The sequence below is a fragment of the Balaenoptera ricei genome, chromosome 15 (assembly GCF_028023285.1).
Source record: "Balaenoptera ricei isolate mBalRic1 chromosome 15, mBalRic1.hap2, whole genome shotgun sequence".
Taxonomy (NCBI): domain Eukaryota; kingdom Metazoa; phylum Chordata; class Mammalia; order Artiodactyla; family Balaenopteridae; genus Balaenoptera; species Balaenoptera ricei.
Window position 1 is genome coordinate 84956839 of NC_082653.1, and position 26759 is coordinate 84983597.

General features: G+C 51.0%; 1 protein-coding gene and 1 long non-coding RNA gene across 8 annotated transcripts in view; one reads left to right on the forward strand and one right to left on the reverse strand.

Moving 5' to 3' along the window:
* Positions 1-26759, reverse strand: part of GRID2IP (Grid2 interacting protein) — a 59559-nt gene that overhangs the window by 22890 nt on the left and 9910 nt on the right. For 3 of the 7 annotated variants that reach the window (XM_059896221.1, XM_059896220.1, XM_059896219.1), the window contains exon 1: positions 336-389. In XM_059896221.1, the coding sequence (XP_059752204.1) occupies positions 336-370 (35 nt within the window). In that variant the 5' untranslated portion in view covers positions 371-389. Of the gene's footprint in view, positions 1-335; positions 390-4596; positions 4624-5700; positions 5856-13871; positions 14864-20157; positions 20293-26759 lie in introns of those variants that run through there. The other 4 variants (XM_059896218.1, XM_059896217.1, XM_059896223.1 and 1 more) reach the window with 3 other exon arrangements.
* LOC132348602 (uncharacterized) lies at positions 13887-25187 on the forward strand. The gene is made up of 5 exons (XR_009497504.1): positions 13887-14493; positions 18322-18512; positions 21279-21420; positions 21903-21949; positions 24122-25187. It is a non-coding gene; the product is annotated as an uncharacterized LOC132348602 (long non-coding RNA).

Below are 26759 nucleotides of genomic sequence, written 5' to 3' on the forward strand. Positions count from 1 at the left end.
CACCTTGTTCTCTGCCCAGTTCCCTCAGTCAGTCCGGTCGTAGGAAGGAAAGCGGGCTTTTCAATCCCAGCCCTTGATCCTCGACCCGGATCCCGACCCCTAGGGCCTCGGACGGGTTCCAGGCGCCTAGCGCGGGGAACTCGCCCCTTTAATAACCTTCCGGTTTATGCCTGCCCTCCCAAGCCCCCGCCCCCAGCCAGGCTCGGTGGGTGCCCACCCAGGACAGCGAAGCCCCTCAGTGTCCCAGCCCCACCCCTTTTCAAGTCAGCCGGAGGCGGGTCCGTCGCACCAGGGCGCGCGGTTCCCGGGGGCTCGGGGCGCAGTGGGGAAACTACCGAAAGTGCCGAGAGAAGCCCTGGTCCTTCCCCATCTGAAGCCGGCGACGGCGGCGCGGCAGGTGCCGATGGGCAGCGGGTGGCGGAGCCCGCGAGCAGAGCGAGGGCACCGAGACTCCACGCGCCTCTGCTGGGCGAGCGCTCTCGGCCCCTCCCGAGCCGGCTGGGCCCGAGGCCCCGCGCCCGCCCCCTCTCGGGTGGCCCCGCCCCGCCCCGCCCGGCCCCGCCCCTCCGGGGGACCCTTCAGTGAGCTCCCCGCGAGCTGGGGCTGACCGAGGCCATCACGCTGCCTCCTCTGGCCCCCTCCACGAGCACCTCCCCAGGCGCCTCGCCTCCGACCCCTCGGGCCGCGGCGCTCCGGAGAGTCCCCAACACCCGGCTGCAGCGAGGCCGAACCCGACCGTTCAGAGGAAGCTCCGACTGCCTTGTGCAGAGCCTGGGAAGGCTTTCTGGAGGAGGTGGCCTTTGCGCTGGGACTCGAGGACTCAGCAGGTGTCGGCCAGAGAGACCCTCCCTTCCCACGCAGGGGGAAGCTCCAGAGGAGAAGGGGCTAGAGAAGAAGGCCTTGAATGCCGTTGTCAGCCGCTCAAGCTGCACTCAGAACAGTGAGGAGCCATGGGAGGGTATAAGGATTTAAGGGAAGGTGGAGGGACCCCGAAGGTTTTGGTACACCAGGGGAGGGGTGATGCTGGGAGGGGCACAGCAAAGGATGTTGGGATGGGACAAGTGGCCAAATTCTAAAACACAGGAAGTCAAGTTAATGAGACGTGGCGAGTGAGTGGAAGTGAGGAGGGGGCAGCCGGGTTGGGGCAAGTGCCAGGCGAGGGCGGTGGTGGGGGGGAATAGAGGGCCTCCCTGGGATGGGCGTGTCCTACTGGGAGAGGTGAGGGGAGGACCAGCTAAGGGGAAGAGACGGAGATAACAGGAAAGGGGGTCTGGACTCCTCCTCCGGCTCTGGGCCTGCCAGGCCTTGGAAGACACAGCAGGAGCAGGCCCCAGGGCCCCCACTGCCTTGTCATTTCTTGCAGATCCGAGTCCTAGCTTCAGGCTGGAAAGAGTGAGAATCTGAGCTCTGAGGACCAAAGGATAGATGCCTGGGAGCCCGCCCAGGGCATCCTGGGAGGGGTTTCTCAGGGACAGCCTCAAAGGGGCAGGGCGCTGGGGGCAGGGGCTGGGGGGCTCAGCACAAGGAGGCGGCCACCACCCAGACAGGCTGGAACGGCAGAGGCAGGAAGCCCTGGGGACTTTGCCTCCGCCTCAGTCTTTGCGGGGGACATCCTCCATGAGCCTGCCTGGGGGTTCCTGCAGCCCTGACGGTCAGTCTCTGTCCTCTGTCCAGGCCGTGCTGCCCAACACACTTCAGCCCTGCATGCCTGGCCCCAGGGAGGCCACCACTCTGGGGTGACCTCTCACGGCTTTATGTCTCCCCTGCAGCAGCAGGAAGCCAGAGCCAGTCCTCATTCGGAGTCCTCCCCACGCCTGGCCTCAGCCCTGCCGGGGGGAGAAGTGTCTGAGAATCCTCACAGTGAGCACAGCTCCCTGTCATCCACGGGGCCACAGCCGTCCCATCATGATAGAGCCATTCCTGGTTGTTTGGTACCAGCTGTGATGGCCCAGCATCCAGAACCAGGCCCGCCTGAGGCTGTGAAGACTGCCCACGTTGCCATGGGCACTGGAGACGTGACCGCAGAGCAGATGCTCCTGCTTGAATCCAGACACAGCCAGCAGTGCACTCGCTGCCTTGGGGCCAGGTTCCCCCCTCTGCCACCCCAGCACAGTGAAGGCACCAAAGGGGCCAGCAGCTGGTGCATCTGGCCAGATGACCCATGGCAGCATAGGGTGGGCCAGGCTGGTCTTGCTGAAATGTCTGCCCAGCAAGAGGGTGCTACCAAAGGCAGATCACACTAGGGCAGTGTTCCTCAACTGGGGGGCCCCCCAGAGGACGTTTGGCATTGTCTGGAGACAGTTTTGGTTGTCACAAAATGGCAAGTGGGAGGCGGGTGGGCTACTGGCATCTAGTGAGCAGAGGCCAGGGTTGCTGCTAAGCACCCTACAACATGCAGGACAGCCCCCAGCAACACAGAAACATGGGACCCCAAATGTCAATAGTGCCATGGTCAAGGAACCTCTCTAGGGAGAAAGAGACCTTCCCTAGGGGAAACCAATTTAACTGAGCACATATTAGATGCCTGGCACTTCCCCCTACACAGTGTCATAGAATTTTGCAAGGAACTTTGTATGATGGTGTCTCTGACACTTGTCATTAAAGCAGAAGAGGGTGAAGGAGGTGCTCACACCCTATCCCCCAGATTCTCAACTAATCTCTTTTCTGCTTGAAATTGGCATTTCAAGCCATTTATATGCTTTCCTACCAAGAACCCAACTGGGAACAAGTAGAAATGACCAACCCCATTTTTATGGATAAAGTGTAGAGGTTAGTGAAACTGCTCAAGGTCACACAGCCAGTGAGTGGACTGGGGGTCCGAGCTAGGTCTGCTGGGATTCAAAACACAGCTTCCTCCACCACCTCAGCTGTTTCCTCTCCCGACCCCTACCCCTGACCCTTTCCTTCTTTGCATTTTTTCCTGAAACACTAGCAGAGCACAAAGCTGACTTTGCTTTCCTGTTCCCTCCTATCCACGTCACGCTTTCCAAACTACCTGGCCTGTCCTAATTAGAAAGTCATTTTATCACTTCATCAAACTGGGATCCCTTTGGGGATAGGCCCAAATTAGGCTCTGAGCCACAGGAGGAACTGCTGTCGTAAAGAAAGATAAGACCCTTTACTTACAACATCGCCACTGACCCAAATCTCACCCTGGCCATGCTAAGATGATGAGGCCACGCTGAATATTAAATTGTATTTGATATTCATTAAATTCAATGTTAAAGAGTGACACGTGGCTAGTGGCTACTGCACTGGATGGCCGAACTTCATGGTCTCACTGCTCCTTCTCCTTTCTCCCCAGGTCTTCCAGTTTGGCCACTGGGACCACCCCTCAGAGGCCACACGGTGATTTGGGTGGGTTCCAGCCTCTGTCGAGTGTGCACACACACGAGCACAACACACACACACACACATGTATCTTTACCTACCCTTTGCTGCTGCACCTCTCATTCAAACCTTGTCTCTCCTCAGTCGGGGGGGTCCCAAGGCCAGAGCCCTTCCTGGCCCTCTACCAAGGCAGGGTGGGTCACAGCTAGGCACAGTTGGGTACCCAGGGTTGGGCTGTGTGTGGCACCACCCTCGCCTTGGCTCTCCGGGCTCCACCTCTGTGGCTAGATGCCTGGCCCTGATGAACTATCTTCCCACCTCCACAGGGCACATGCCACACCCCACCGGTCACTGCCTGAGCTCCAGCACTGGAACTTGCTGCCTGCTCCAAGCAGCCTGCCCTGACTGCCCTGTGCTGAGTTCATTCTCAGCTGCCCCCCGGCTGGTGCTCAGCTCTCAGAATCACAGAAAACTGTCTGAGTCCTCCATGCCTTCTCTGAGCTCTCTCGGGAAGGTGCTGCGTGGGGATCATCACTTCATCCCTGGAACCCAGTACATGGGCACCAGAGTGCACCAGTATACCAGAGCCTGGTGGAGGGGGGTGGGGAGGTGGGGGGATGGGTGGCTGAAGCCACGCTGCCAGGGCACCCCTCTCCCTGCAGAGCCCAGCTGGGCACCGCCCCCTCCTCCAGCAGCCTCCCCAATTTTCCTGTCGCCCTTGATGCGCGGACAACAGAGGCTGCTGTTTCATCCTCCCCAGCAGCGCCCCGGGGACGGGGACGCTGCGGGGACTGGGCACCCCCAGGTGTGCAGGGTTCCCGCTTCCCAGGCTCTAAATCGAGCGTGCCCAAGGGGGTGCCTCCTCCACCCCGGCTCTTCCTGACCCGCTGCCGGCCGCTCGGGGACGAGCCGCGGACAGGAAAGGCGGGCGTAGGGGCTGTCCCGGGAGGCAGACCGGCTGGCCCGGCAGAGGCGGCAGGGACGGAAGCCTGGGCAGCGCCGGAGGGAGATGAGGGACCGAGGGGGCCTCCAGCTGAGTCTGGCTGCTAACAGCCTTAAGACACGCATGCCAACTTCCCAGGGACAGCCTGGCCGCCCGGCCCCTGGCCCAGCCCTGGTGCGGAGGGGCGGGGTGGGGGGCTCCCCATCCATCACCTCCCCAGGGAGCCCTCAGCGCCAGCGCCTCATCTGCTCTGCAAATTTGGCTCTAGAAATAACTTTTTCTCTCTCCGGATTTTCCCAGCAAGGGACAGGCCCCTAACTCACCCCAGGCAGCTCATGGTGGCCTCTTTTGGTGGCCTTCTGTGCTCTGCTGCAGAGCGGAGACGCTGCGCCCGGGCTTGGGGAGTGGGGGTGGCCAGCCCGATCCCTGACATTGGCCAGGCCCAGAGGGAGGGGCAGGCTGCGGGGTGAATGGCAGCGAGGGGAGGGGGCGGGCTGAGCCCAGGAAGGGGGAGGGGCGGGGGTGGGGGAGCGTCACAGGCCCTGGAGGCAGGGGGTGGAGAGTCAGCCCCGCAGGATCCGTGCAGGGAACACATCATTCAGGCCCAGGGGGGCCTGATCAAAGCTGTGCGGTGCAGGGCAGGATGGGGGTGGAGGTGGGGGCCGGTTTCGGGAGATTCCCAAGGCCACTCCAGGTGTGGACCTACCAGGAGATTTTTTTTTTTTTTCCCTGAAGGAGGAATTTAGAAGGTCCAAAGCTGAGCAGAAAGTGCACAGCTAATTGGTTCATGTTCTTGTGACTGCTACTCATTTGCTGTGTGACTTTGGGCCAGTCCCTTAACCTCTCTGAGCCTCAGTCTACCTGTGTGGAATGGGGACAATAATAGTGCTGGTGGGATTCAGTGAGAGAGTGTTCCTCTAGGGCCCTGGCAATGTTCTTGGCATGCAGCTGGCATCATCAAAGGGCAGAGAGAACACACTGTGTATAGGATGGGGGGGTGGCGCCCGGGATGGACACAGCACAGCTCCAGGCTTCCTTGTCTTGACACTGCGCCATTACTCCCTCTCAATGAAGAGCTAGGAGTGTCTTGGTGTCACACTGGAGATTTCTGTGATCGGGTTTTGGACAGAACAGGGCAGACTGTGGCTTCAGCTCAGGAGGTGGGTCTTCTCTGCAGACCGTCCCAGCCCAGCAGTTGGCAGCCCTTTCCTTCTCACTCAAAGTGATGCCCTGGCAGCCAGCAAAGCCAACAGCTGCCCTTCCCAGGGTCAGCCTTCGGGGTCACTGGCCCACCCATATCCTGGGGCTGACGGGGTGTTGGGGTCCAGCTCAGGAGCAGGCCACACAGCGACAGCAGCAGCAGAGCCTGGGGGGGTGGTGGGAGAGTGGACACCCCTGCTTGCCCATCCTGCCCCCAGTTGATGTACCTGAGGTTCTCCAGGAGGGGCCCACGGGCCTCGAGGGGCAGCACCAGGGTGAGCGCCCACACCAGCTCATCTACCCGCTGCTCAGCCGCGAACTGCTTGAGAGCAGCGAACACCCGCTCCTTGGTCATCGGCTGGTCCCCCAAGATTTCATCCACCTGCGGGGAAGGGTCTGATGAGTGGCCACAAGGGTCCCAGGGCAGAACACCAGGGAATCAGTCACCTCCCTCCCTTTCTCCCACAGGACAGCTGACGTGGCAGCCCCTTCTGGGCCCCCGTGAGAACTCCTTACCCAGACCATGCCATTTCAGACCTCACAGTAGCCCAACGAGGTGGGTGGGGCCAGCATCTTTGTTTTATATCTAAGGAAACTGAGGCTGCTAGGGGTGGGGTGACTTGCCCAAGGCCATGGAATCAGGATTCAAACCCAGAGACAGCCCTTCTACTGAATATTGTAAGGATTAAAGGAATCCATATAAGGGCTTAAAACACGTGCCAAGCACTCTGTAATTGCTAGTTACTATTATTATAACACTATACTCCCTTCCACCACACTCTTCCGCTGAGAGATCCCACAGAGAACATTCTGGCTCCACAAAAAAGCCCTGGAGTGCACGCATCACCCCAAATTCTGGTTCCCTCAATGCTCCCTCTGGACTTTTGTTTTCTTCACCTTAGTGTGCAAACCAGCTGATGCCAGACAAAGCACATCTACTCAGAGGAGCCTACTGGACATGGGCAGTAAGAGTGTCCAAAGCCTAAAAATGCACCTGTCATTTTACCCAATGATCTTGCATCTACGAATGTATCCTTGACGTGTCCTGACAAGTGCATGACGATATATGAGTGAAGAGGTTCACCTCTGCATTGTTTATGATACTGAGACATTGGAAGCAGTATAAATATCTGACATTACAGGCTAAATAATTGTAGCACACCCATTTGGGGGATATTTCCTTGGCTATGCAGCCGAGATGGGAGGAAATCCCCAACCAGGTGAGAGGCAAGATCCTGGGCCTTATGTTGCAGCCTCGGGCAATCGGAGGCTCTTGCCCAGGGCTTTGGCTCTTGAAGGAATGATGCAGAGATGCGGGGACACAGAGCTTGTTCAGGGCAGTGGCAGAGCCCTGTAGCGTGCCCTGAGCAGACTCATCCTGAAGGGTATTTAGGACAGCTGTGCTCTGGGTGGCCCATCCCTTCTTGCTCCTAAGCCTAGGTCTCCAGCACTGATTCTATGAACTCTTCCTCCCACAAATTCCTTTTCTGCCTCAGTTAGCAGAGTCAACTTCTGTTGTTTCACAGCCAAGTTCACTCCATACTCTGCAATATTGGATATCATCGATTCTAGGGTGAGCACTTTTTTAAAAAAAATTTTAACATCTCTGAAATCAGGTTGTGTCCTATGGCTAGTTGTCATTCCTGTGTATGTATGAATTTGGTCATAGGTTTCATATTGTTACTCCCATTGAGTTATATACATTGCGAGTACTAAATATGTCCAAATAAGTCTAAAAGCCCTCTTCCACTAACTACAAATTAAGTGACAAGAAGATAAGGAAGCATGTGTCATGGGTCAGTTGGCAGGGATTTTTCTTTCTTGGTGGTAAATAAAACAAGTTCATCTTGCAATTGACAGTGTTTAAGGTTTGATGCAATGTGGTACCATTTGGCCAGAGAGAATGATGCTGTAGGTCTTTATTTAAAAACCATGAAATGGGGAGTGATGGCTAATGGGTGCAGGGCTTCTTTTTTGGGGTGATTAAAAAGTTCTGAAATTGTGGTGATGGTTGCACAGCTCTGTAAATATACTAAAAACCATTGAAGTGTACACTTTAAATGAATAAATTGTATGGTATATGAATACATCTCAATAAAGCTGCTATAAAATACATAGAAAATGTTTGTGATAAAACAGGTAAGTGAAAAAAACAGGTTCTCAAATGGAACACATGGTGTTACATTTTTATCATAGATAATTACACATATGTCTGCACAGGGAATATGCACTAAGGTTTATAGCGATTTTGATTATTTTTATGTCAATGGTTTCCATTTTTTAAACAGTGAGCTTATATGACTTATACAGTCAGGAAAAGGCATACATGTTGTCATTGCTCCTTTTTTTCCCTTTATTTTTTACCGTGGTAAAAATGCACATAACATAAAATTTACCGCTGTAACCATTTTCATATGTACAATTCAGTGGCATTAAGTACATTCACAATGTGGTGTAACCATCACCACCTTCTAGTTCCAGGACATTCTCATCACCCCAAATGGAAACCCTGTACCCATTAAGCGGTCACTCCCCATTCCCTACTTCCCCAGCTCCGGGCAACCACTAACCTATTTTTCTGTTCTATGGATGCTCATACTGAATATTTCTTATGACTGGAATCATATACTATGTGGGCTTTTGTGCCTGGCACGAATACTTTTTTTTTTTTTTTTTTGCCTCACCGCATGTGGGATCTTAGTTCCCCGACCAGGGATCGAACCTGCACCCCCTGCAGTGGAAGCACAGCGTCCTAACCACTGGACTGTCAGGGAATTCCCACTAATACTTTTTAAAATGCAGCAGTTAACCACTGCCTGTCCATACTCCAGGAGATCCCTGCCTTGTTAGTCCAGGGTCTGGGGGTGCCTCCGGGTACTGACATCCTGAGCTAACCCTGAAGCAGGGGTGGGAGGCTGGGCCACTTGGTGAGCCTGGGAGTTTGCCAGGCATCTCTCTCAGGACCGTGCAGGTGCAATTTCAGCCAGAACTGGGGCTGTTCGGTACCCCCTTCCATCCACCTCCAAACTCCTCAACAGACCCAGCAACCCTCCCCTCCACCCTCCACTCTCCCGGGCAAGGCCAACCCACAGGGCCACAGACATTCCACTGCACACACACACACACACCAGAGTCCCCACCCTCTCTTCCTGCCACCTACTTGTCACTCAGCTGTCAGCCTGAAAGTCCCCTCCTCAGGGAGCCTTTCCTGACCACTCCGTTCAAGTGGCCCCCATCACTCTCTCATCTCCCTGTTTATTTCCTCCCTTCATTGATCATCATCTGAAATAATTGTTCATTGATTTGTCCGCTTGCTCATCGTTTCTTTCCCCACAGGCATGTCAGCAGCTATGACAGCAGGCTCCCCTCCAGTCCTGTTCACAGCCGTTTCCCCAGCCCTTGCTCATCAGAGGGCTGTAATCAACAGCGGCAAAATGCATGGATTTCAGTGTCTCCAAAGCCTCCTTCCCTTCAGCTCATACAAATGTTCACATCTCTCCCAGTAAATAAAGTCCTCCCTGATCCCCCAACCCCACCATCCTCTTCCTTTTCCTGCTCAGAACTGTCTATACTTGCTCTTTCCATATGACTGTCCTTACCCGCCACAGCCCACCCCTTGACTTGCCACAAGTGCTCCCTGACACCGCTCTGGACAAGGACCCCAGATGGTGATGCCTAGATCTTGATCTTCAGCCCAGAGCTTGCTCCTGAACTTCAGAACTGAACATCCAGCTGCTTTCTACGTGGTAGCACAAGGGCATTAAGGAAGGCTTTCCAGAGGTGGTGACACCATAGAGGATGAGCAGGTATTAGCAGGTGGCTTCCAGGGCATCCAGCCAGAGGCCACGCCCTGTGCATGCCTGAGTCCCGGCACCTGCACACCAGGTCTCCCTCGCCAGGTGTGATGGCCCGAGACATAGACCTGACACCTTACTCCTATCCAGGCCCGAGCACAGGGCTTGCTGCACTCAGTGAGCCTTTACAGAACTGAACCAAAGGGCTGGCAAGTGGCCGGCTGTTCTCGAGGCGCATTGCCCGCAGCTTCCCCGCCGACCTTTCTTTCCCTCTTGGTGCGTGGGGCAGGCTGCAGAACCAGGCACCCCTTCTCGAGAACCCGCCAGACCGAGGAAGGTTAGTGGCTTTGAAATCAAAGTCAGCTGCAGCCTCGATTCAAAGGAGAACATGGCTAGGGGGAAAGATGTTTTATGTAAGAAAGAGGAAAAAATAGTTCCTCCCTCCTGGGGCCCCTGCCACAGTGCGGTTTTGGTGTCAGCTATTACCGAGATGCTCTCAACCTACATCTAAGCATGATGTGCCATCAAGGGACACTAATGGATTTTCTATTAAATATCAGACTCTTCAAGGAGGACAATCTGGGGCAGGAAGAGTGCTGGCGAGAATCTGGGAGCTGATTGTCCAAAACCAATGGTGGGTGACGGGGGGAGGCGCTCCACAGACACTGTTGATCTTCCTGAGGCAGTCTTTTTTTTGGGATTTGTGGAGCTGCTTGGGGAGCTCTAACCAGAATCTACCACTCTGCACTCCCTCTTGCCAGAAAATGCACCACAGCTGACCTGGGCAGCTGGTCAGATTCCTCCCTCAGTCATGACCCCTGGCCCTGCTTCCTGGCCAAGTCTGCATGTCCACCCTGCCCTTCTGGGGGCTCTGATGGGCCCCCTTCCGGCTCTCCAGGGATTGCATGGAGTCTGGGACAGACCTTTGGTTCTACAACAGGTCATCTGGCATTACAGCAGACTTTACTAGTTGCTATGGTCTGAATGTTTGTGTCCCCCCCAAATTTGTACGTTGAAAACCTGGGGCCTTTGGGATGTGATTAGGTCATGAGGGTGGAGGTCACATGAATGGAATTAGTGCCCTTATAAAAGAGCCCCAAAGAGCTCCCTCGCCCCTTTCACCATGTGAGGACAAAACCAGAAGTCTGCAATCCAAAGAGGGCCCTTGCTCAACCATGCTGACACCCTGTTCTCAAACTTCCAGACTCCAGAGCTGTGAGAGATAGATTCCTGTTGTTTATGAGCCACCCAATCTGTGCTAGTTTGTTACAACAGCTGGAATGGATTAAGGCGCTAGCGCTCACCAATATTTCTAGGTCTCCCCTCCTTCCTGGACACACAGAGGACTACACTTCCCAGCATCCTTTCGAAGCAGCAGTGTGACTGGTTCTGGCCGATGAGCATTGACGGGAGGTGCAGTGGGTGGGTTCCTCCCTTAAGAGCTGAGGCACAATCTTCTTTTTTTTTTTTAATGAATATTTTCTTATTTTTTTAGTAGTTACCATTAAATTATTAACACATGTATTTAACTAAACTTAACAAACAACCAAAAAAAAAAAAAAATGACCCGAGTCTGACATTAATCTCTGGCCCCTTCCTAGAAAAGAAAAGAAATTTATGACACTTTACTATGGAACACAGCTCGCCTCCACTTATCACCCTATCATATTCCTTGTTAGTATTGCTTAGAAGTTTAATTTTGTGAGGCACAATCTTCTACGCTCTCTTCCTCTTCTATGGGGAATCTTGGAGCTTCATGCTGAGACGGAGGAGTCTGGAATGCTGGGACCTCATGTAGAGGTCAGTCCTCTGGACCCTTAGAGGACTCTGTGGGGGTGAAAATAAACTGTGGCGGGTGCAAAGGCATCAATATCTTTGATGTTTGTTATTATGGGCGAGCTTCTTATGGAGATAGGAAAAAGTCACATCTTTTGAGGAGTTGGACACTGGTGACCTAGGAAGGCCAGAGCTGAGTCCTGTGTGTATGTGTGAGTGACTGCCTGGACCTGGCTAGAGGCTGGCCTGCTTGGGGGCACGGGGCTGAAAGGCTCAACTGAGGTCCTGCCCAGACAAGGGGTTATGCTGGGGCACATGGTAGAGGTGAGGCTCCTGAGGGGGGTCAGTTTAGAAGGAGTGAGGACTGGGCCAAGCTTAGGTGCTGGAAGAGGCCAGGTGGGTGGGGATCTGATACCTGGGCAGTGAGCTGGGAGCCATTTGGGCAATGGCTAAACTCCAGCACGGCTTCCTGGCCCCCTGGCCTCCAAACCCCATGGCCAAACCCTGCCAAGGGCAGGACTGAGCAAATCCACTTCCATGGAGGACAAGGAATGGTATCTGAACTCAAGCGGCGTCCCAAGTACCAAGCAGATAAGTTTCCAGGACATTGGGTTTGGCATCTACATGGGGCCTGAACCCTAGGCAGGGAGAGGGGAGTGTCTAGGCTCCAGACTATTTCCTGGCTCACTTGTTCGGTTGGCGTTTCAGCCAAATGAGGGCCTTTGGAGCACCTCTGAAGGCCCTGGAGGACAGGTGTATGAGGGTGGATGGCCTGAGGTAGCTGCTGCACTGAGACCTTGCCAGTAGATATGATCACACTGGGCAGCCTCTTCCTCGTATATGTGTCACATCCCAGGTTTCTTGGGTTTGCCTGGATTGGTCCAGTAAAGGGATAGGTATCTGCAGATCAGGGATTTCTTGGGATTCTGGCCTGAGGCCAACACCATCCTCAGTCTTTCCTTCCCAGCCCGGGTCCCCACCTCTCCTGGTGGCTGCTTCACTTCCTGAAGGTGACTCAGGCCTTGGGCTCCTCTTTTGGCTGGAGGCCTTGGCCATTTCAGGCTCCTAACTCTCAGTCCTCAGGGAAGTCTGAACTTTCCACCTGAGAACACTCAGAGCCTGTTTGTGCCAAAGTCTGACAGGAGATGACTTTGGAGGTTTGGGGGACCCAAACCTGGGCCTCCTGTGGCCAACCTGCCATCCAGACTGCTGTGCAAGTCAGGGCCAGATCCCGGTTTTGTGGGGGCTTGAAATAGGCGTGGCTCTTTTATTAATTTATTTATTTTTGGCTGCGTTGGGTCTTCGTTGCTGCGCGCGGGCTTTTCTCTAGTTGCGGTGAGCGGGGGCTACTCTTCGTTGCAGTGCGCGGGCTTCTCGTTGCGGTGGCTTCTCTTGTTGCAGAGCACGGGCTCTAGGCACATGGGCTTCAGTAGTTGTGGCTCGAGGGATCTAGAGCACAGGCTCAGTAGTCGTGGCGCACGGGCTTAGCTGCTCCGCGGCATGTGGGATCTTGCCGGACCAGGGCTTGAACCCGTGTCTCCTGCACTGGCAGGCGGATTCTTAACCACTGCGCTACCAGGGAAGCCCAGGTATGGCTCTTTCAAAAATAACACTGGGCTTCCCTGGTGGCACAGTGGTTGGGAGTCTGCCTGCCAATGCAAGGGACACGGGTTCGAGCCCTGGTCTGGGAAGATCCCACATGCCGCGGAGCAACTGGGCCCGTGAGCCACAACTACTGAGCCTGCGCATCTGGAGCCTGTGCTCCGCGACAAGAGAGGCCACGATAGTGAGAGGCCCGCGCACCGCGATGAAGAGTGGTCCCCGCTTGCCGCAACTAGAGAAGGCCCTCGCACAGAAACGAAGACCCAACACAGCCATAAATAAATAAATAAATAAATAAATAAATAAAAAGTGAAATTCTAAAAAAATAAAAAATAAAAAATAAAAATAACACTATGTACTATGGTCTGAGTGTTTGTGTCCCCCTCCCCAATTTATATATTGAAATTTTAACCCCCAAAGATGGGGCCTTTGGGAGGTGTTTAGGTAATGAGGGTAGAGCCCTCATTAAGGGATTAATGTTCTTATAGAAGAGACCCAACAGAGATCCTTAGCCCCTTCCACTCTGTGAGGACACAGCAAGAAGGCCGCTGTCTGTGACCCAGGAAGTGGGTCCTCACCAGACACTGATCTGCTGGCACTGTGCTCTTGCACTTCCCAGCCTCCAGAACTGTGAGAAATAAATTCTTGTTGTTTATAAGCCACTCACACTCTGACAGTTCATTACAGCAGCCGCAGTAGACTAAGACACTATGTTACTAATACGGGCAATAGAAAGAATGATCCACTACCACACACAACAGGGATGAAAGTCACAGATATAACATGACCACAAGAAGCCCAGCACCAAAGAGTACGTGTTATATAATTCCATTTATATGACGTTCACAAACAGGCAAAAGTCATTTATAACGATGGAAGTTAGAATAGTAGCTACCTCTGGTTGGGGCAGATAGACAGGGAAAGGGGCACATGAGAACCTTCTGGGGTGAAGGAATCATTCTATGTTCTGCATTCTATTACTGTCTGTATTCTATTAATCTACAGGTGGATCAGGGTGGTAGTTACAAGGGTGTATGCCTAGGTGAGATTTACTGAGCTGTGCAGCCGTATTACCTCAATAAATAAAGAAAAGCAACTCCCACAAATCAAGCCCCTGACGTGCCCCGCCCACAGTGCCCGCCCCCCAGAACAATAGTCCCTAGAGCCCCACCCCCAGACCGTCCCTCCTCCTAGGGCCCCGCCCCGTTCTGCCCTGGGCGCCCTACCTTGCGGCTGAACTCCTGGGCCTTGCGCCTGCGCTCTCGGTGCACGGCGTCGGGGCGTTTGCGGCCGGTCAGTCTTAGCAGCTCTCGGCCCAGGGAGAGGCCGCGGCCGGATCGAGGGGCCCGCGAGGCTGTGGTCAGGGGTGCACAGCCGGATCCCGCGCCGGCGCCGCCATCGGGGCCGGAGAGCACGCCCAGGCTGGGCGGCACCCGCGGGCAGCGCCGGGCCAGGCGCACGAGGCGCTCGCGGCTCAGGCCGCCCACGGCCAGCCCCTCCACCTCCAGGATCTGGTCCCCGGGCCGCAGACCCCCGGTGTGTGCGCTGCTCCCTTCGGCCACCTCCAGGACGAAGCAGGGACCCGAGCCGCCCAGCCGGAAGCCGAAGTCCTCGGGCCAGCCCTGGTTGGTGGCTGGCATGGCAGTGGTGTCCGAGCAGCTGGAGAGCAAGAGAGACTGCACGCTGGGCTGCATGCCGCTCAAAGACTCAAGGCCTGTGCTAGTCTGAGTCTCTACTTCTTCCTCTCTGCCTCCATGTGGAGGATGAGTTCTTAGGATATTGTCGGAACTCTTGGATCCAGTTGTGCCTGATTCACCAACTTGCACGGGACAAAAGGACTTCCCAGTGGTATGAGCTCACAAATTCCTACTGACTTTGGGGGTTATTTGCCCTTTGAATTGCCCTCCTTGAGGAAGCATGATATGGCTGATTCGGGGTCTCTGGGCTCCTGGCCTTAGGACAGGCTCGGGGTAGGGGAGGTGACTCTATCCTCCAAAAGCAGATGATTGTGTGGGCTGGAGACACAAACACATCATGGGGAGGCGAGGGTGACACGTCATAGGTGAGGCTTAGTTTTCTGGGTAGGAGTCCATAGTTCTGAGGACTTCTTGATGCTGGCTTAGAAGAACCTCTGAGGGCTGGATTTTGAAGGCCCTGGTCTCGGTACCCCTCAGCCCTCCGAAGATGTTTGGAGGGCCCTCCACCCACACTATGGGTGTCATCCTCCCACTGGCTCCCTCTCCCAGGAGCTGGCCTCTCCCAGGACACCTGGGGAAACTTCTTAGAACCGTTGGGGGCAGGGAGGAGGTCCAAGGTTCCAAGAGCATCATGGACTGGGAGGAAATGTCCCTGAGTGACATTCAGTGAGAACCTGTGTCACCTGCCACCAGAGTGCACGGTGTGAGAACTGCTCACACTTGGTGGGGTGGAAGCTGCCATACCCCGAGGCTGGCAGGCTCACTCCCGAGCCCACCCCAGGGGCCCTGGTCCTCTTCCGCAGGCAGTGGTGCCACCATGGATCCTCAGGGACACTTACTCTGTCACATGGTGGCATCACTGGACTCCTGGGTCCACTGGGCCCAGGCGGGGTGGGGGCATCCCCGTGTCTTGGAAGGGCCTGAGATCAGTTCTTGTACCACGAGAGAAGCAGTCAGCTCCTCCACGATCAAAGAGGCGCGGCTGGAAACTGTGCACACCTATTCTGACCAGCGACCTGTGGCAGGGCTGCCTATCAGAGGCCAGAGCAGGCAACTCCCAGCACACCTACACCCGGCCTGGGGGGCCTGCAGAACCAAAGAGGCTGCCAGCAAGCGAACCCTGCCGGGCTTTGGAGCTGTGTCCAGCCCTCCAGTGCGTCCGCAGCCCTGCAGGTTGACCAAAGCCCTCTCTCACCCATGCAGAGCCCCCCGTCTGGGTCACTCTCCTCCCTCATCTTCCCCTGGGAACAGGACTCCAGGCTCCCAACAGGGCTTACGAGAGGGAGGCATCCCAGGGCTGCCCATCCCCGAGTACTGGGTCCCCCACCTCCCTCCAGGTTTGCTCACCTTCCTCCCCGGTGACGGCAGTGGCTGCAGTGACAGAGCACAGTGCTCGCGGGACACCTGGGGACACTTGCTTGTTGCCGGCCCTCTGCTGCTCAGGGCCTTGGCATCGGTTACTGATGCGTCCGAGGTGACAGCTGGAGTTTCTAAGGCAAAGTGATCCTCTGAGTAACCCGAGAAGGCCCCGGTTACCAGGTGGACCAGCGGGATGGTTGGACAGCTTGGCCAGGGCCCAGAGTGGCCGGCCCCTGCTGTAGGGTCCTGGGGGATGCGCAGTGGTCCTCAGGCAGGTGTGAAGACTGACTGGAGCTGGGCCTGGGGCCAGGTCCACCCTTGAGTTCACAGAGCTTGGCAGGTGGGTCAAGAGGATTCAGCTGGGCTGTTTGGGGGTGGGGTGATGGCACAGGGGACTGATGAGACTCACTGGGGCATGGAGATCCAGTCCCCACAGAGGACACCACCGCCGGAGCCCCATAGGCCAGGTTTATTGGCAGGAGAAGGGGAGACCCAGTCCAGAAAAAGAGGTTTGGATGGGAGAAAAGATGCTGACCTAAGTAATTTTGGAAACGAGCAGGGTCTGTAAAACGAAAGGCAAAAGGAACTGTGCATAACACTGTGTTCTAGTTGGTAAAGTTGTTCCCTACAGGGGTGCAGGTTGACAGTTCTGAAATCACACTGTACATGCACACTGGCACTGAACAGTTAAGTCAGTGGATCGTGGGAGCCAGGTTTCTCCCTGTTGGAGTGGGAGATTACAGATGAGCAAAGGGGAAAAGCTAGAATGACCCGTGAGGCACTGGATTAGAGTCAGGAACAGCAGTATGAACTCATGCTTAGCCTACTATTGCAGCAGATGGATACACAGAGAGATATTTACAGATACGCGCATATGCATAGGTTAGTACCTGCACATCAGTTTGCTTGCTCTGTCAGCTGAGAAGGCTTAGAAGCAAGGACATCCCAGCAGCAATGAGCACATCCAGTGCCAGATCTTGATTTCTAATATCATTGCCCAGTAAAAGGAGCCCGGGCTCCCTGGAGAAATGACTGATTCGAGGGCTGGGGCAGGAAATATACAAGGTGAGCCTGGAGCATATTCTAGTGCTGGAGAGTAAGGAAGTGCTAAACACACACACAGACACACACACACACACACACACACTCACACGATGGGGTTTGTCAAAGGGACACAGGAGCTGAAGGAAAGGGTTCCCTGTGGCCAAAACTGGAACAATTTGAGCAAAAAAGTAAATAACATAGTGTTGGGTTACAACCCAAAGTATAAAATAAATATCCGCAAGTTTACACTGATATAAACAATTGATTAAATAAATAAGTGAGGAAAAGAGACATATCTCCTGTGCAGAAGAATTCCAGATAATTTAGACGGCTATTTCTCCTTAAGGAGGTGGAACGGAACCCCCCACCCTTAAGTGTGGGCTGAGCGTAGTGACTTCTTTCCAAAGAGGACAGATGCAAGGGTGGGGAGACAGTATTTTGCAGTGGAGAAACCCGACGAACATGACCTCAGTCAGGTGATCAAGGTCACCACCAGCAGGGAAAAATCAGGTTGATAGCACGGACCCTTTATTTGATGTGATGGGAATGGCACTTTGCCTCTGTGGACTTCCTCCGCAAAACCCATCATCAGTCTGACTACGAGAAAAACTTCAGGCAAACCCAAATTGAGAGACATTCTGAAAATGCCTATCTCTTCAAAATGGTCAGGGTCATCAAAAACAAGAAAAGTATGAGAAACTGTTACAGACTGGAGGAGGCTAAGGAGACCTGATGACTAGATGCAACATGGGATCCTGGGACGGAGAAAGCACGTTAGGTGAAAAGTTAAGGAAATCTGAATTAGCTAATAATAATGGGTCAGTATCAGTTCATTAGGGGTGACAAATCGACCATAGTAATGTAAGATGACAGCAATAGGGGGCATTGGGTGCAGGGTAAGAGGGAACTCTGTACTGTCTTCCCAACTTTCTGCAAACCTAAAACTGTTCTAAAATTAAAAGTTTATTTTTAAATCCTTTTCTCAGGATGTGGGGAATGGGGATCAGACAGATTAGAAGATACTCTTAATAGGTCACCATGATTGAACTGGATGTTTTCTAGAGTTTGCTTTACCCAAAGGTGCTCCAAGTTACTGTGTGTGTGTGTGTGTGTATGTGTGTGTGTGTGAGAGAGAGAGAGAGAGAGAGAGAGAAGTGTATATATGTGTACTCTAGTCTCATGTACATCATAAACTCTGCTAGGAAGCTTACAGTATATCCTCATTGGAAAAAAAAATAACCGTGAGTGAACAAGAGTGTCCCCAGAGCCTGGTGGAAGAGTGACTGATGTTGTAATTGAGTACGTCTTCAAGCACAACTCTGAATGCCTGTTAGGCTGCGTAACTGTTGTGCTGCATGGTAATTGGACATAAACCAGGGCAGTCACATGGCTGATTTACTTGGGCTGCTCTTTTGTCCTCTTGACTAACAAAGTCTATATGGTACAAAATTAAGTTACCTGACACCACTGATGGGAATGTAAAATGGTACAACCATTATGGAATACTGTTTGGCAGTTTCTTAAAAAGCTAAACATACTAAACGCTTTTCAAATGACCCACCCATCCCTCTCCTAGGTATGGATTTACCCAAGAGAAATGAAAGCATATGCCCACACACAGACTTGGACATGAATCCATCGACAGATGAATGGATAAGGAAGAAGTGGTACATATATGTGATGGAATACTACTCGGCCATAAAAAAGAATGAAATAATGCCATTTGCAGCAACATGGATGGACCTAGAGATTATCATACTAAGTGAAGTAAGTCAGAAACAGAAAGACAAATACCATATGATATCACTGATATGTGATCTAAGTATATCAAAATATGAATCTAAAATATGACACAAATGAACTTGTCGAAGAGACAGAAACAGACTCACAGACATAGAGAGCAAATTGGTAGTTGTCAAGGGGGAGGGGGGTGGGGGGATGGAGTGGGAGTTTGGGATGAGCAGATGCAAACTATTATATATGGAATGGATAAACAAGGTCCTACTGTATAGCACAGGGAACTGTATTCAATATCCTGTGATAAACCATAATGGAAAAGAATATGAAAAAGAGTGTGTATATGTATGTGTATATATATATATATATATATATATATATATATATATATATATGTATATATATATTCTGCTATACAGCAAACTGAATCACTTTGCTGTACAGCAGAAATTAACACAACATTGTAAATCAACTCTACTTCAATAAAATAAATTTTTAAAAAAAGACTTGGACATGAATATTTATAGCAGCACTATTCACACAGCCCAAAACTGGAAACAATCTTAATACCCATCTACTGGCGAATAGAGACACAGATTGTGGTCTATCTCTACAATGGAATGCTACTCAGTAATAAAGAGAAATGAACTACTGATACAATCAACAACAAGGATGAACCTCAAAAGCTCCATGATGAAAGAAGCTGGTAATGAAAGGCTCTATGATTCCATTTATATTGAAATCTATAACATACAAGCTGACCTATAACATCGGAAAGCAGATGAGTGATTTCTGGGGCCGAGGTAGAGGCAAGGATGAATTGCAAAGGGGCGTGAGAAAACTTCTGGAGAAGATGGAAATGTTCTGTATTTTGATTGTGGTGGTAATTTGGCAGGGATGTGCCTGTCAAAACTCACTGAACTGTACGCTTTAAATGTATGCAGTTTCTTGTTTATAAATTATACCTCGATAAAGGTGACTTTTAGAAACTTGAATTACTTGAGGGGTACACTCCTAAACCCTGTAACTTACGTAGGATGGGAAAGTAACACACACTGAGTCAGACACCATCATGTGCCAGCAATTGTCATATATTTGTTATCTCATGTGATGGTCACGACTCTCCCAACAAAGAATTGTTAGCCCCAGTTCAGAGAGGAGAAAACAGAGCTTCAGAGAGTTAAGTGACTTGTCCAGGGCCACACAAGCTCATGAGTGGCTGAGATGGTGTTTGACCATCTCTGCCCTCCTCTACCTGAGCCCTCAGGGAGACTCGTGGTCCTGTAGAACTGACCGCAGATGAATGTACATCTCTGCCCCCCAAGCCTAGATACTTTCTCCATGCTCCTCCGGGTTCCACCTTCTTTTGCCCAGCATGTCCCAGTAGGCTCACAATGTGTCCTGGGCATTTCCCACCCCAATCTCAGAAGGTCCAGCCAAGCTGTGGGTGTGCCAACAGGTGGGGGGAGGCCAGGCCCAGGTTTCCAGGGTTTCGTGGGAGTCAGGGAGGGGGATGTCTGTAGGTGTGGAGGAAGGAACCTCTGGAGACCCTTGGCGGGTGCTGCTGAAAAGGGCAGGCACCCTCGACTCCTCTCTTTATTTTACATCCCAAATTCAAACATCAGCAAATCCTATGGACTCTATCTTGGACTTTAAAATGATAACCAGAACCTACCTGCTTCTCTCCACTTCCTCTGCTGCCATCCTGGTCCAAGCCGCCGTCATCCCTCTCCGGGACTGGTTCCTCAGCCTCCTCACTGGTCTTCCCTTGCCCCCAGCACTCTATTGTCAATGTAACAGCCAGAATGATCTGTTGAATTGAAGTTAGATCGTGTCACTCTTCTGCTCAAAACCCAGCCCAGCACGAATTCCTCACAATGGCCGGCAGGACCCCACCCAGTCAGGCCCCTCGCACATCCCTGGCTTTCCCCCTGCTACACTACACTTTGCTGTCTCCCTCTGTGCTCAGGCCAGGCATGTTCCCACCTCAGGGCCTTTGCACTAGCTCTTCCCTCTGCCTAGATTGTTTTCCTTCATATGTCTGCACGTGCCCCTCCCCCTTCCCCTTAGAATCTGTTCAGGTGTCTCCTGTTCTGTGAGTGGTCCCCTAGCACTCCTTCTGTCCCCTGCTTTCTGTTTTCCCTGCCCCATAGCACTCTCACCAACTGACCTGCTGTGTGGCCTGTTGATTTAACTTTTTTATTGTCTGTCTCTACCCATTCAAGTGCAAGCCCCAGGAGAGCAGGGATTTCCGTCTGTTTTGTTCATTGCTGTACCTGTAGTACCTAAAACAGTGCTGGCTGCGTAGCAGGTGCTCAATAAATATTTGTAAAATGAATGAATATATGAATAAAACCTTGGGCTTCCCTGGTGGCACAGTGGGTAAGAATCCACCTGCCAGTGCGGGGGACATGGGTTCAAGCCCCGGTCCGGGAAGATCCCACATGCCGCGGAGCAACTAAGCCCGTGCGCCACAACTACTGAGCCCGCGCTCTAGAGCCCGTGAGCCACAACTACTGAGCCCGTGTGCCACAACTACTGAACCCTGCGCGCCTAGAGCCTGTGCTACGCAACAAGAGAAGCCACCGCAATGAGAAGCCCGCGCACCGCAACAAAGAGTAGCCCCCGCCTGCGGCAACTAGAGAAAGCCCGTGCGCAGCAACGAAGACCCAACACAGCCAAAAATAAATAAATAAAGCCATGCTGTATGCCTCAAACGGAAGGAAGTGCATTCTCTCCCCAAGGTTGCCGTTAGTAATCTTTTTTTTTTTTAATAAATTTATCTTATTTATTCAGAATGTTGGATCTTCCCGGACCAGCGATCGAACCCATGTCCCCTGCATTGGCAGGCGGATTCTCAAACACTGCACCACCAGGGAAGCCACTGCCCTTAGTAATCTTAAGAGAATCTCAAGGATGGGCCTCAGTATGGCACATGGTAAGTACCGTGATTATTATTATATCCAGTATTATTAGGTTCTTCTGACAATTCAGTTGTGTTCCCCAAAGTCACAAACCACTTAAAAAAGAAACTTTACATTTTAGAGTAGTTTTAGATTCACAGAAAAATTTCAAAAATGGTACAGTGCCCGTATACCCCATATTCAGTGTCCCCTATTGCTGACATCTTACATTAGTTACATGTTACATTTGTCAAAACTGATGAACTAAAATTGATCCACTATTATCAGCTAATTCAGATTTCCTTAGTTTTCACCTAATGTGCTTTATCCGTCCCAGGATCCCATCCAAGATGCCACATTTAGTTGTCATGTCTCTTTGGGTCCCTCCAATCTGTGGCAGTTTCCTTGGTTTTGATTACCTTGACAGGTTTTTGTTTGTTTGTTTTTGGAAATAGCTCATAAGAGATTCATTAAATATGTTCTTTAGTACTTTTTTTTTTTTTTTTAACCTTGACAGTTTTGAAGAGGATTGGTCAGCTGTTCCGCAGAATGTTCCTCACTTGGGTATGCCTGATATTTTTCTCATAGTTAGACTGGTTGTGGGTTTTGGGGAGGAAGACCAGAGAAGCAAAATGCGATTCCCATCACATCGTATCAAGGGAACATGCTATCAATGTGATTTACATGCTGTTAACCTTGATCACCTGACTGAGGTCCCGTTTGTCAGGTTTCTCCCCTGTACAGCTCTTCCTCACCCACCCCTGCATACTGCCTTCTTTGGAAGTCACTTAAAGTTGGGGAGTTATGCTCTACATAAATTATTTGGGATTCTTCTGCATAGGAGACATGTCTCTTCTCCTCTATTGATTTTTTCAATCATTTGACTCATGGATATTTTATTCTACACTTTGTTTCTTTTTTTTTTTTAATTTATTTTATTTATTTATTTATTTTTTTGGCTGAGTTGGATCTTCCTTGCTGCATGTGGGCTTTCTCTAGTTGCGGTGAGCGGGGGCTACTCTCCGTTGCGGTGCACGGGCTTCTCACTGCAGTGGCTTCTCTTGTTGCGGAGCACGGGCTCTAGGCGTGCGGGCTTCAGTAGTTGTGGCACATGGGCTCAGTAGTTATGGCTCATGGGCTCCAGAGCGTAGGCTCAGTAGTCGTGGCGCACGGGCTTAGTTGCTCTGCAGCATGTGGGATCTTCCCGAACCAGGGATCGAACCTGTGTCCCCGGCATTGGCAGGCGGGTTCTTAACCACGGTGCCACCAGGCAAGCCCCCTATACTTTGTTTCATAATCCAGTCCTACATTATTTATTTTGTTGCTCAAATCATATGTGTGTTTTACACTGTCTTATTTTCTGGTACTACAACGCAGGCCAGGCTCATCCCACCCCTAGAATCAGCCATTTCTCCGAGGAGCTCTGGTTTCTTTTCTTGAAGAATGATATTAGAAACTAAGATCTGGCACTGGATGTGCTCATTCCTACTGAGGTGTCCTTGCTTCTGCACCTTTAGTCATATAGTCTCCACTCAGTTCCCAAGTTAGTTAGGTCAGCATCTTTTCCCCTCATTCCCTTCATTGAGTTTATTTCATACATTTGTAATACAGTTTGATTTTGGAGGGGTCGCATTCTGTATTTCATCTTGGGATGCCCTAACTTCCTAAATGATTTTTTAAATTTGCGTACATTAAGGTTCACTCTTTGTGCTATAACTTTCCATGGATTTTGACACATGATTAATGTCATGTGTCCACCATTACTATAGCATATAGGAGTTTCACTGCCCTAAAATATCCCCTGTGCTTGATCAATCCTGCTCCCTTAGTCCACTGGCAACCACTGATCTCTTTACTGTCTCTTTAGTTTTGCCTTTTTCAGATTGTCATATAAATGGAATCAAACAGCCATTTTAGACTGGCTTTTTTCATTTAGTAATATGCATTTAAGATTCATCCATGTTTTTGTGTCTTGATAGCTCATTCCTTTTTACTTTTGTACATCATTCCATTGGATGGATCACCATCCATTCACCTATGAAGGACATCTTTGTTGCTTCCAGTTTTGGGCGATTATTAGTAAATCTACTATAAACATTCACATACAGGTTTTTGTGTAGACATAAATCAGTTGGGTAAATATCTAGGAGTTGTACATAAATACAAACGATTGCTGTATCATATGGTAAGACAGACTTTAGCTTTGTCAAACTGTCTCCGAAGTGACTGTACCATTTCGCCTTCCACCATCAGTGAATGAGAGTTCCTGTTGCTTCACATCCTTATAGGCAGTTGGTATTGTAAAGGTTATTTTGGATTTTAGCCCTAGTAGGTATACAGTGGTATCTCATTGATATTTTAATTTGCTTCTTCCTAACGTCAAATGATGTTGAACATCTTTTCATATGCTTATCTGCCATCTTTGTATCTTCTGTGGTGAGGTGTCTGTTCAGATATTTTGTCTGTTTAAAACTTTTGTTGAGTTTTAAAGAGTTTTTTGGTGTGTATTTTGGATACAAGTCCTTCACCTGTTATGTGATTTACAAATATTTTCTCCAGTGGGTAATTTGTATTTTAATTCTCTTAACAGTGTTATTCACAGAGCCAAATTTTAAATTTGAGTAAAGTCCAGTTTATTAAATTTGCAGGGGGGAGATTATGCTTTTGGTGCTGTATCTAGAAACCCATCACCAAACCCAAGGTTGTACAGATTTTCTCCTAATTTTTTTCTTCCAGCAAACTTTGGAAACATCCAGCCCAACCCTGGTGCCCTGTTAAGAGTATATTGTAGTTGATCTGACTTCCCCCATAAGAAGATGCTTTTTTCTCCTTAAATAATCCACAGAAATATGACTGCGAACACCACAAAATGAATCTTGTTTGTTATGGCTGAATTGTGTCCCCTCAAGTTCATATGTCGAATTCCTAACCCCTGTACCTCAAAATGCGACTGTATTTGCAGATAAATCTTTAAAGAAGTGATTAAATTAAAATAAGGCTGTTAGGGTGGCCCCTAACCCAATCTGACTGGTGTCTCTATAAGAAGTGGACATTTGGACACAAAGAGACAACGAGGGATTCATGTGCACAGAGGAAAGACCATGTGAGGACACAGCACCAAGGACAGAGGCTTCAGGAGAAACCAACCCTACCAACACCTTGATCTCAGATCTTGAAATCTGTGTGAAAATTAATCCCTATTGTTTGAGCCACCCAGTCTGTGGTATTTTTAACGCAGCCCTAGCAAACTTATGCATTGCTGTAGTGAAGTTTCATCAGAATATGGTTAAAAGGCTCTTCACTCAGGATGTGTTAAGAGCTAGGTAAGTGGCCTTGGCCAAGGAGAGCAAATGTGGGCAAACAGAGATTGATTGCGAAGACCCAGACATCAGTTTAAAATTGGCTTGTGTCTTCCTCTCTCCATGCCAAGTCTACCCTGACACATCCAGCCACTCAGGACTGAGGACACAGAGTCCGAACTGGGCATTGATATCTTGCAGTCATGTCATGTACTCCTACCCAAAGCCTCTGAGTGTATCTGCACTGTATCCTTAGGACCTTGGGTAACAAAGGCAGGGGAATAGGCAACAGCCTACTGAGGGGATGGAAGGGTTGGTCCAGATGATTGTCCATCCCTGTGACATGAGAGCTGAAGTTGACCAGTGTCATAATGGAATTTTGATGACTGGCATGGGGTCATCAACTTGGCTAGTGTATTAGTCAGGGTGATGCATGTTGGCTGTGGTACCAAACGACCTGCAGTCTCAGTGGCTTAACATAATAAAGTTTTATTTATTGCCTACGTCACAGTCTGGCATGGGTTGGGTGGCTTTCCTGGGTTGGCGGTGGGGGCTACCTCCAGGAAAAGACGCAGGGTTCTAGATCCTTCTATCTTGTGATGCCGACATCGTAAACATGTGGTCACTTCTGTAGAAGTCATTATAGAAGGGGAAGAGATTGCCAGAGGGTTGTCCGGGAATGTTTTCAGGGCATGGTCTAGAAGTGACCTACATTTCTTCTGCCTGCTTTTCAATGCCCAGAACAAACTTCAAAGGAGCCTGGGAGATGTCACCTTCCCTTGTGCCCAGGAAGAGGAAGCCCGGTGGTGAGCACCTGGCATTGTCCCTACCACAGATAAAGACACTCATCTTCCCACCCAGCCTGCAAATGTTGGGATGCTGGGGAAGATGGTGGGTGGGGACTCAGCCTCCAGAGTCGGGATGTTGGTTGCCACAGTCGTTTCAATCCAACAAGGTAGTAGGAGAGTTGGCTTAGCAGTAAACAGGGTAAAAGTTGGGGGCTTACTTGACCATGGATCTGGTGTGCATTAAGGATAGGGTTCGTTGGGGGTGCTCTTTGGAGAGGAGTGTGTTGTGATGAGCAGCATTGGGCACTGTAAATCCCACCACCGTGTCACAGGAAGCGTTAGCACGACAACAGCGAAGAACAAAGTAGCTGTCACGTCCGGGTCCAGGCAGGACTGACTCTCTGCTCAGCCCCCGGCACAAGCCTTGGCCTGAGTTGCATGTAGAGCTGGTCTGTGAGCCAAGGGCTGGTAGGAGCCTCTCCTGGCACCCCTGCTTCCACGACGGAAGTGAGATCCACCCACTGGTGCACCTTGTCTTTCTTATGTTCATTTCCCCTTTGTCTTGTTTCCCCTCTACTCACTTGAAAGTTATTTTATCTTGTTTTGTATGTCTATGTAAACCATCTCCAGTCCCGCCAGGAATAAGACAGCACCTGTCCTTAAATAAATGTGGTGGAGAATAGTTTGAGATTTGGAGAAGTCGCCCTGCTTATCCCTTATACCTGTTGCTCTTCCCCCAGTCGTCAAGGTAGCTTTAGATGGGAACTTGGGGTGTGTGTGTGTGATGGGGAGATTTAGTCTTAAAAGAGCACCTTTTGGTCTTTCAGCCTCTTTAGTGGACTTTAGTGTGTCTGGTGAAAGATCAAGTTCTGAAATACAAACTTTTTTTTTTTTTTGGTGTCAAGTTGGGGATTTTGGAAGGGGAAAAAAAAATTATTGTAAAAGTTTATGGTTTACACCATAAACCATAGAGTGAGCCTCTTTCACACCCAAAAGAAGTAAGAATTGGAGCAGTGGGCAAGGAGGGAGGCTTGGAGGAGCAGACTCACAGCCCCACTAGAACCCGGGCCATGGGAGCCAAGCTCGGTCCAGCTACGGGGAAACGAAGGAGGCTGCGTTTGGCACAGCTGACCGTGGGGGCAGTGTGAGCTCCTCTCAGCTGCACAACTCCCCTCGGCGCCCTGCTCCACTCCTGGGAGCACCATCAGTGTGGGACGGTCAGGGTGCTGCACAACCTCGCTGTGTTGTGTGTGTGACAAACAACAAACTCTGTGTATCCCAGGCGCC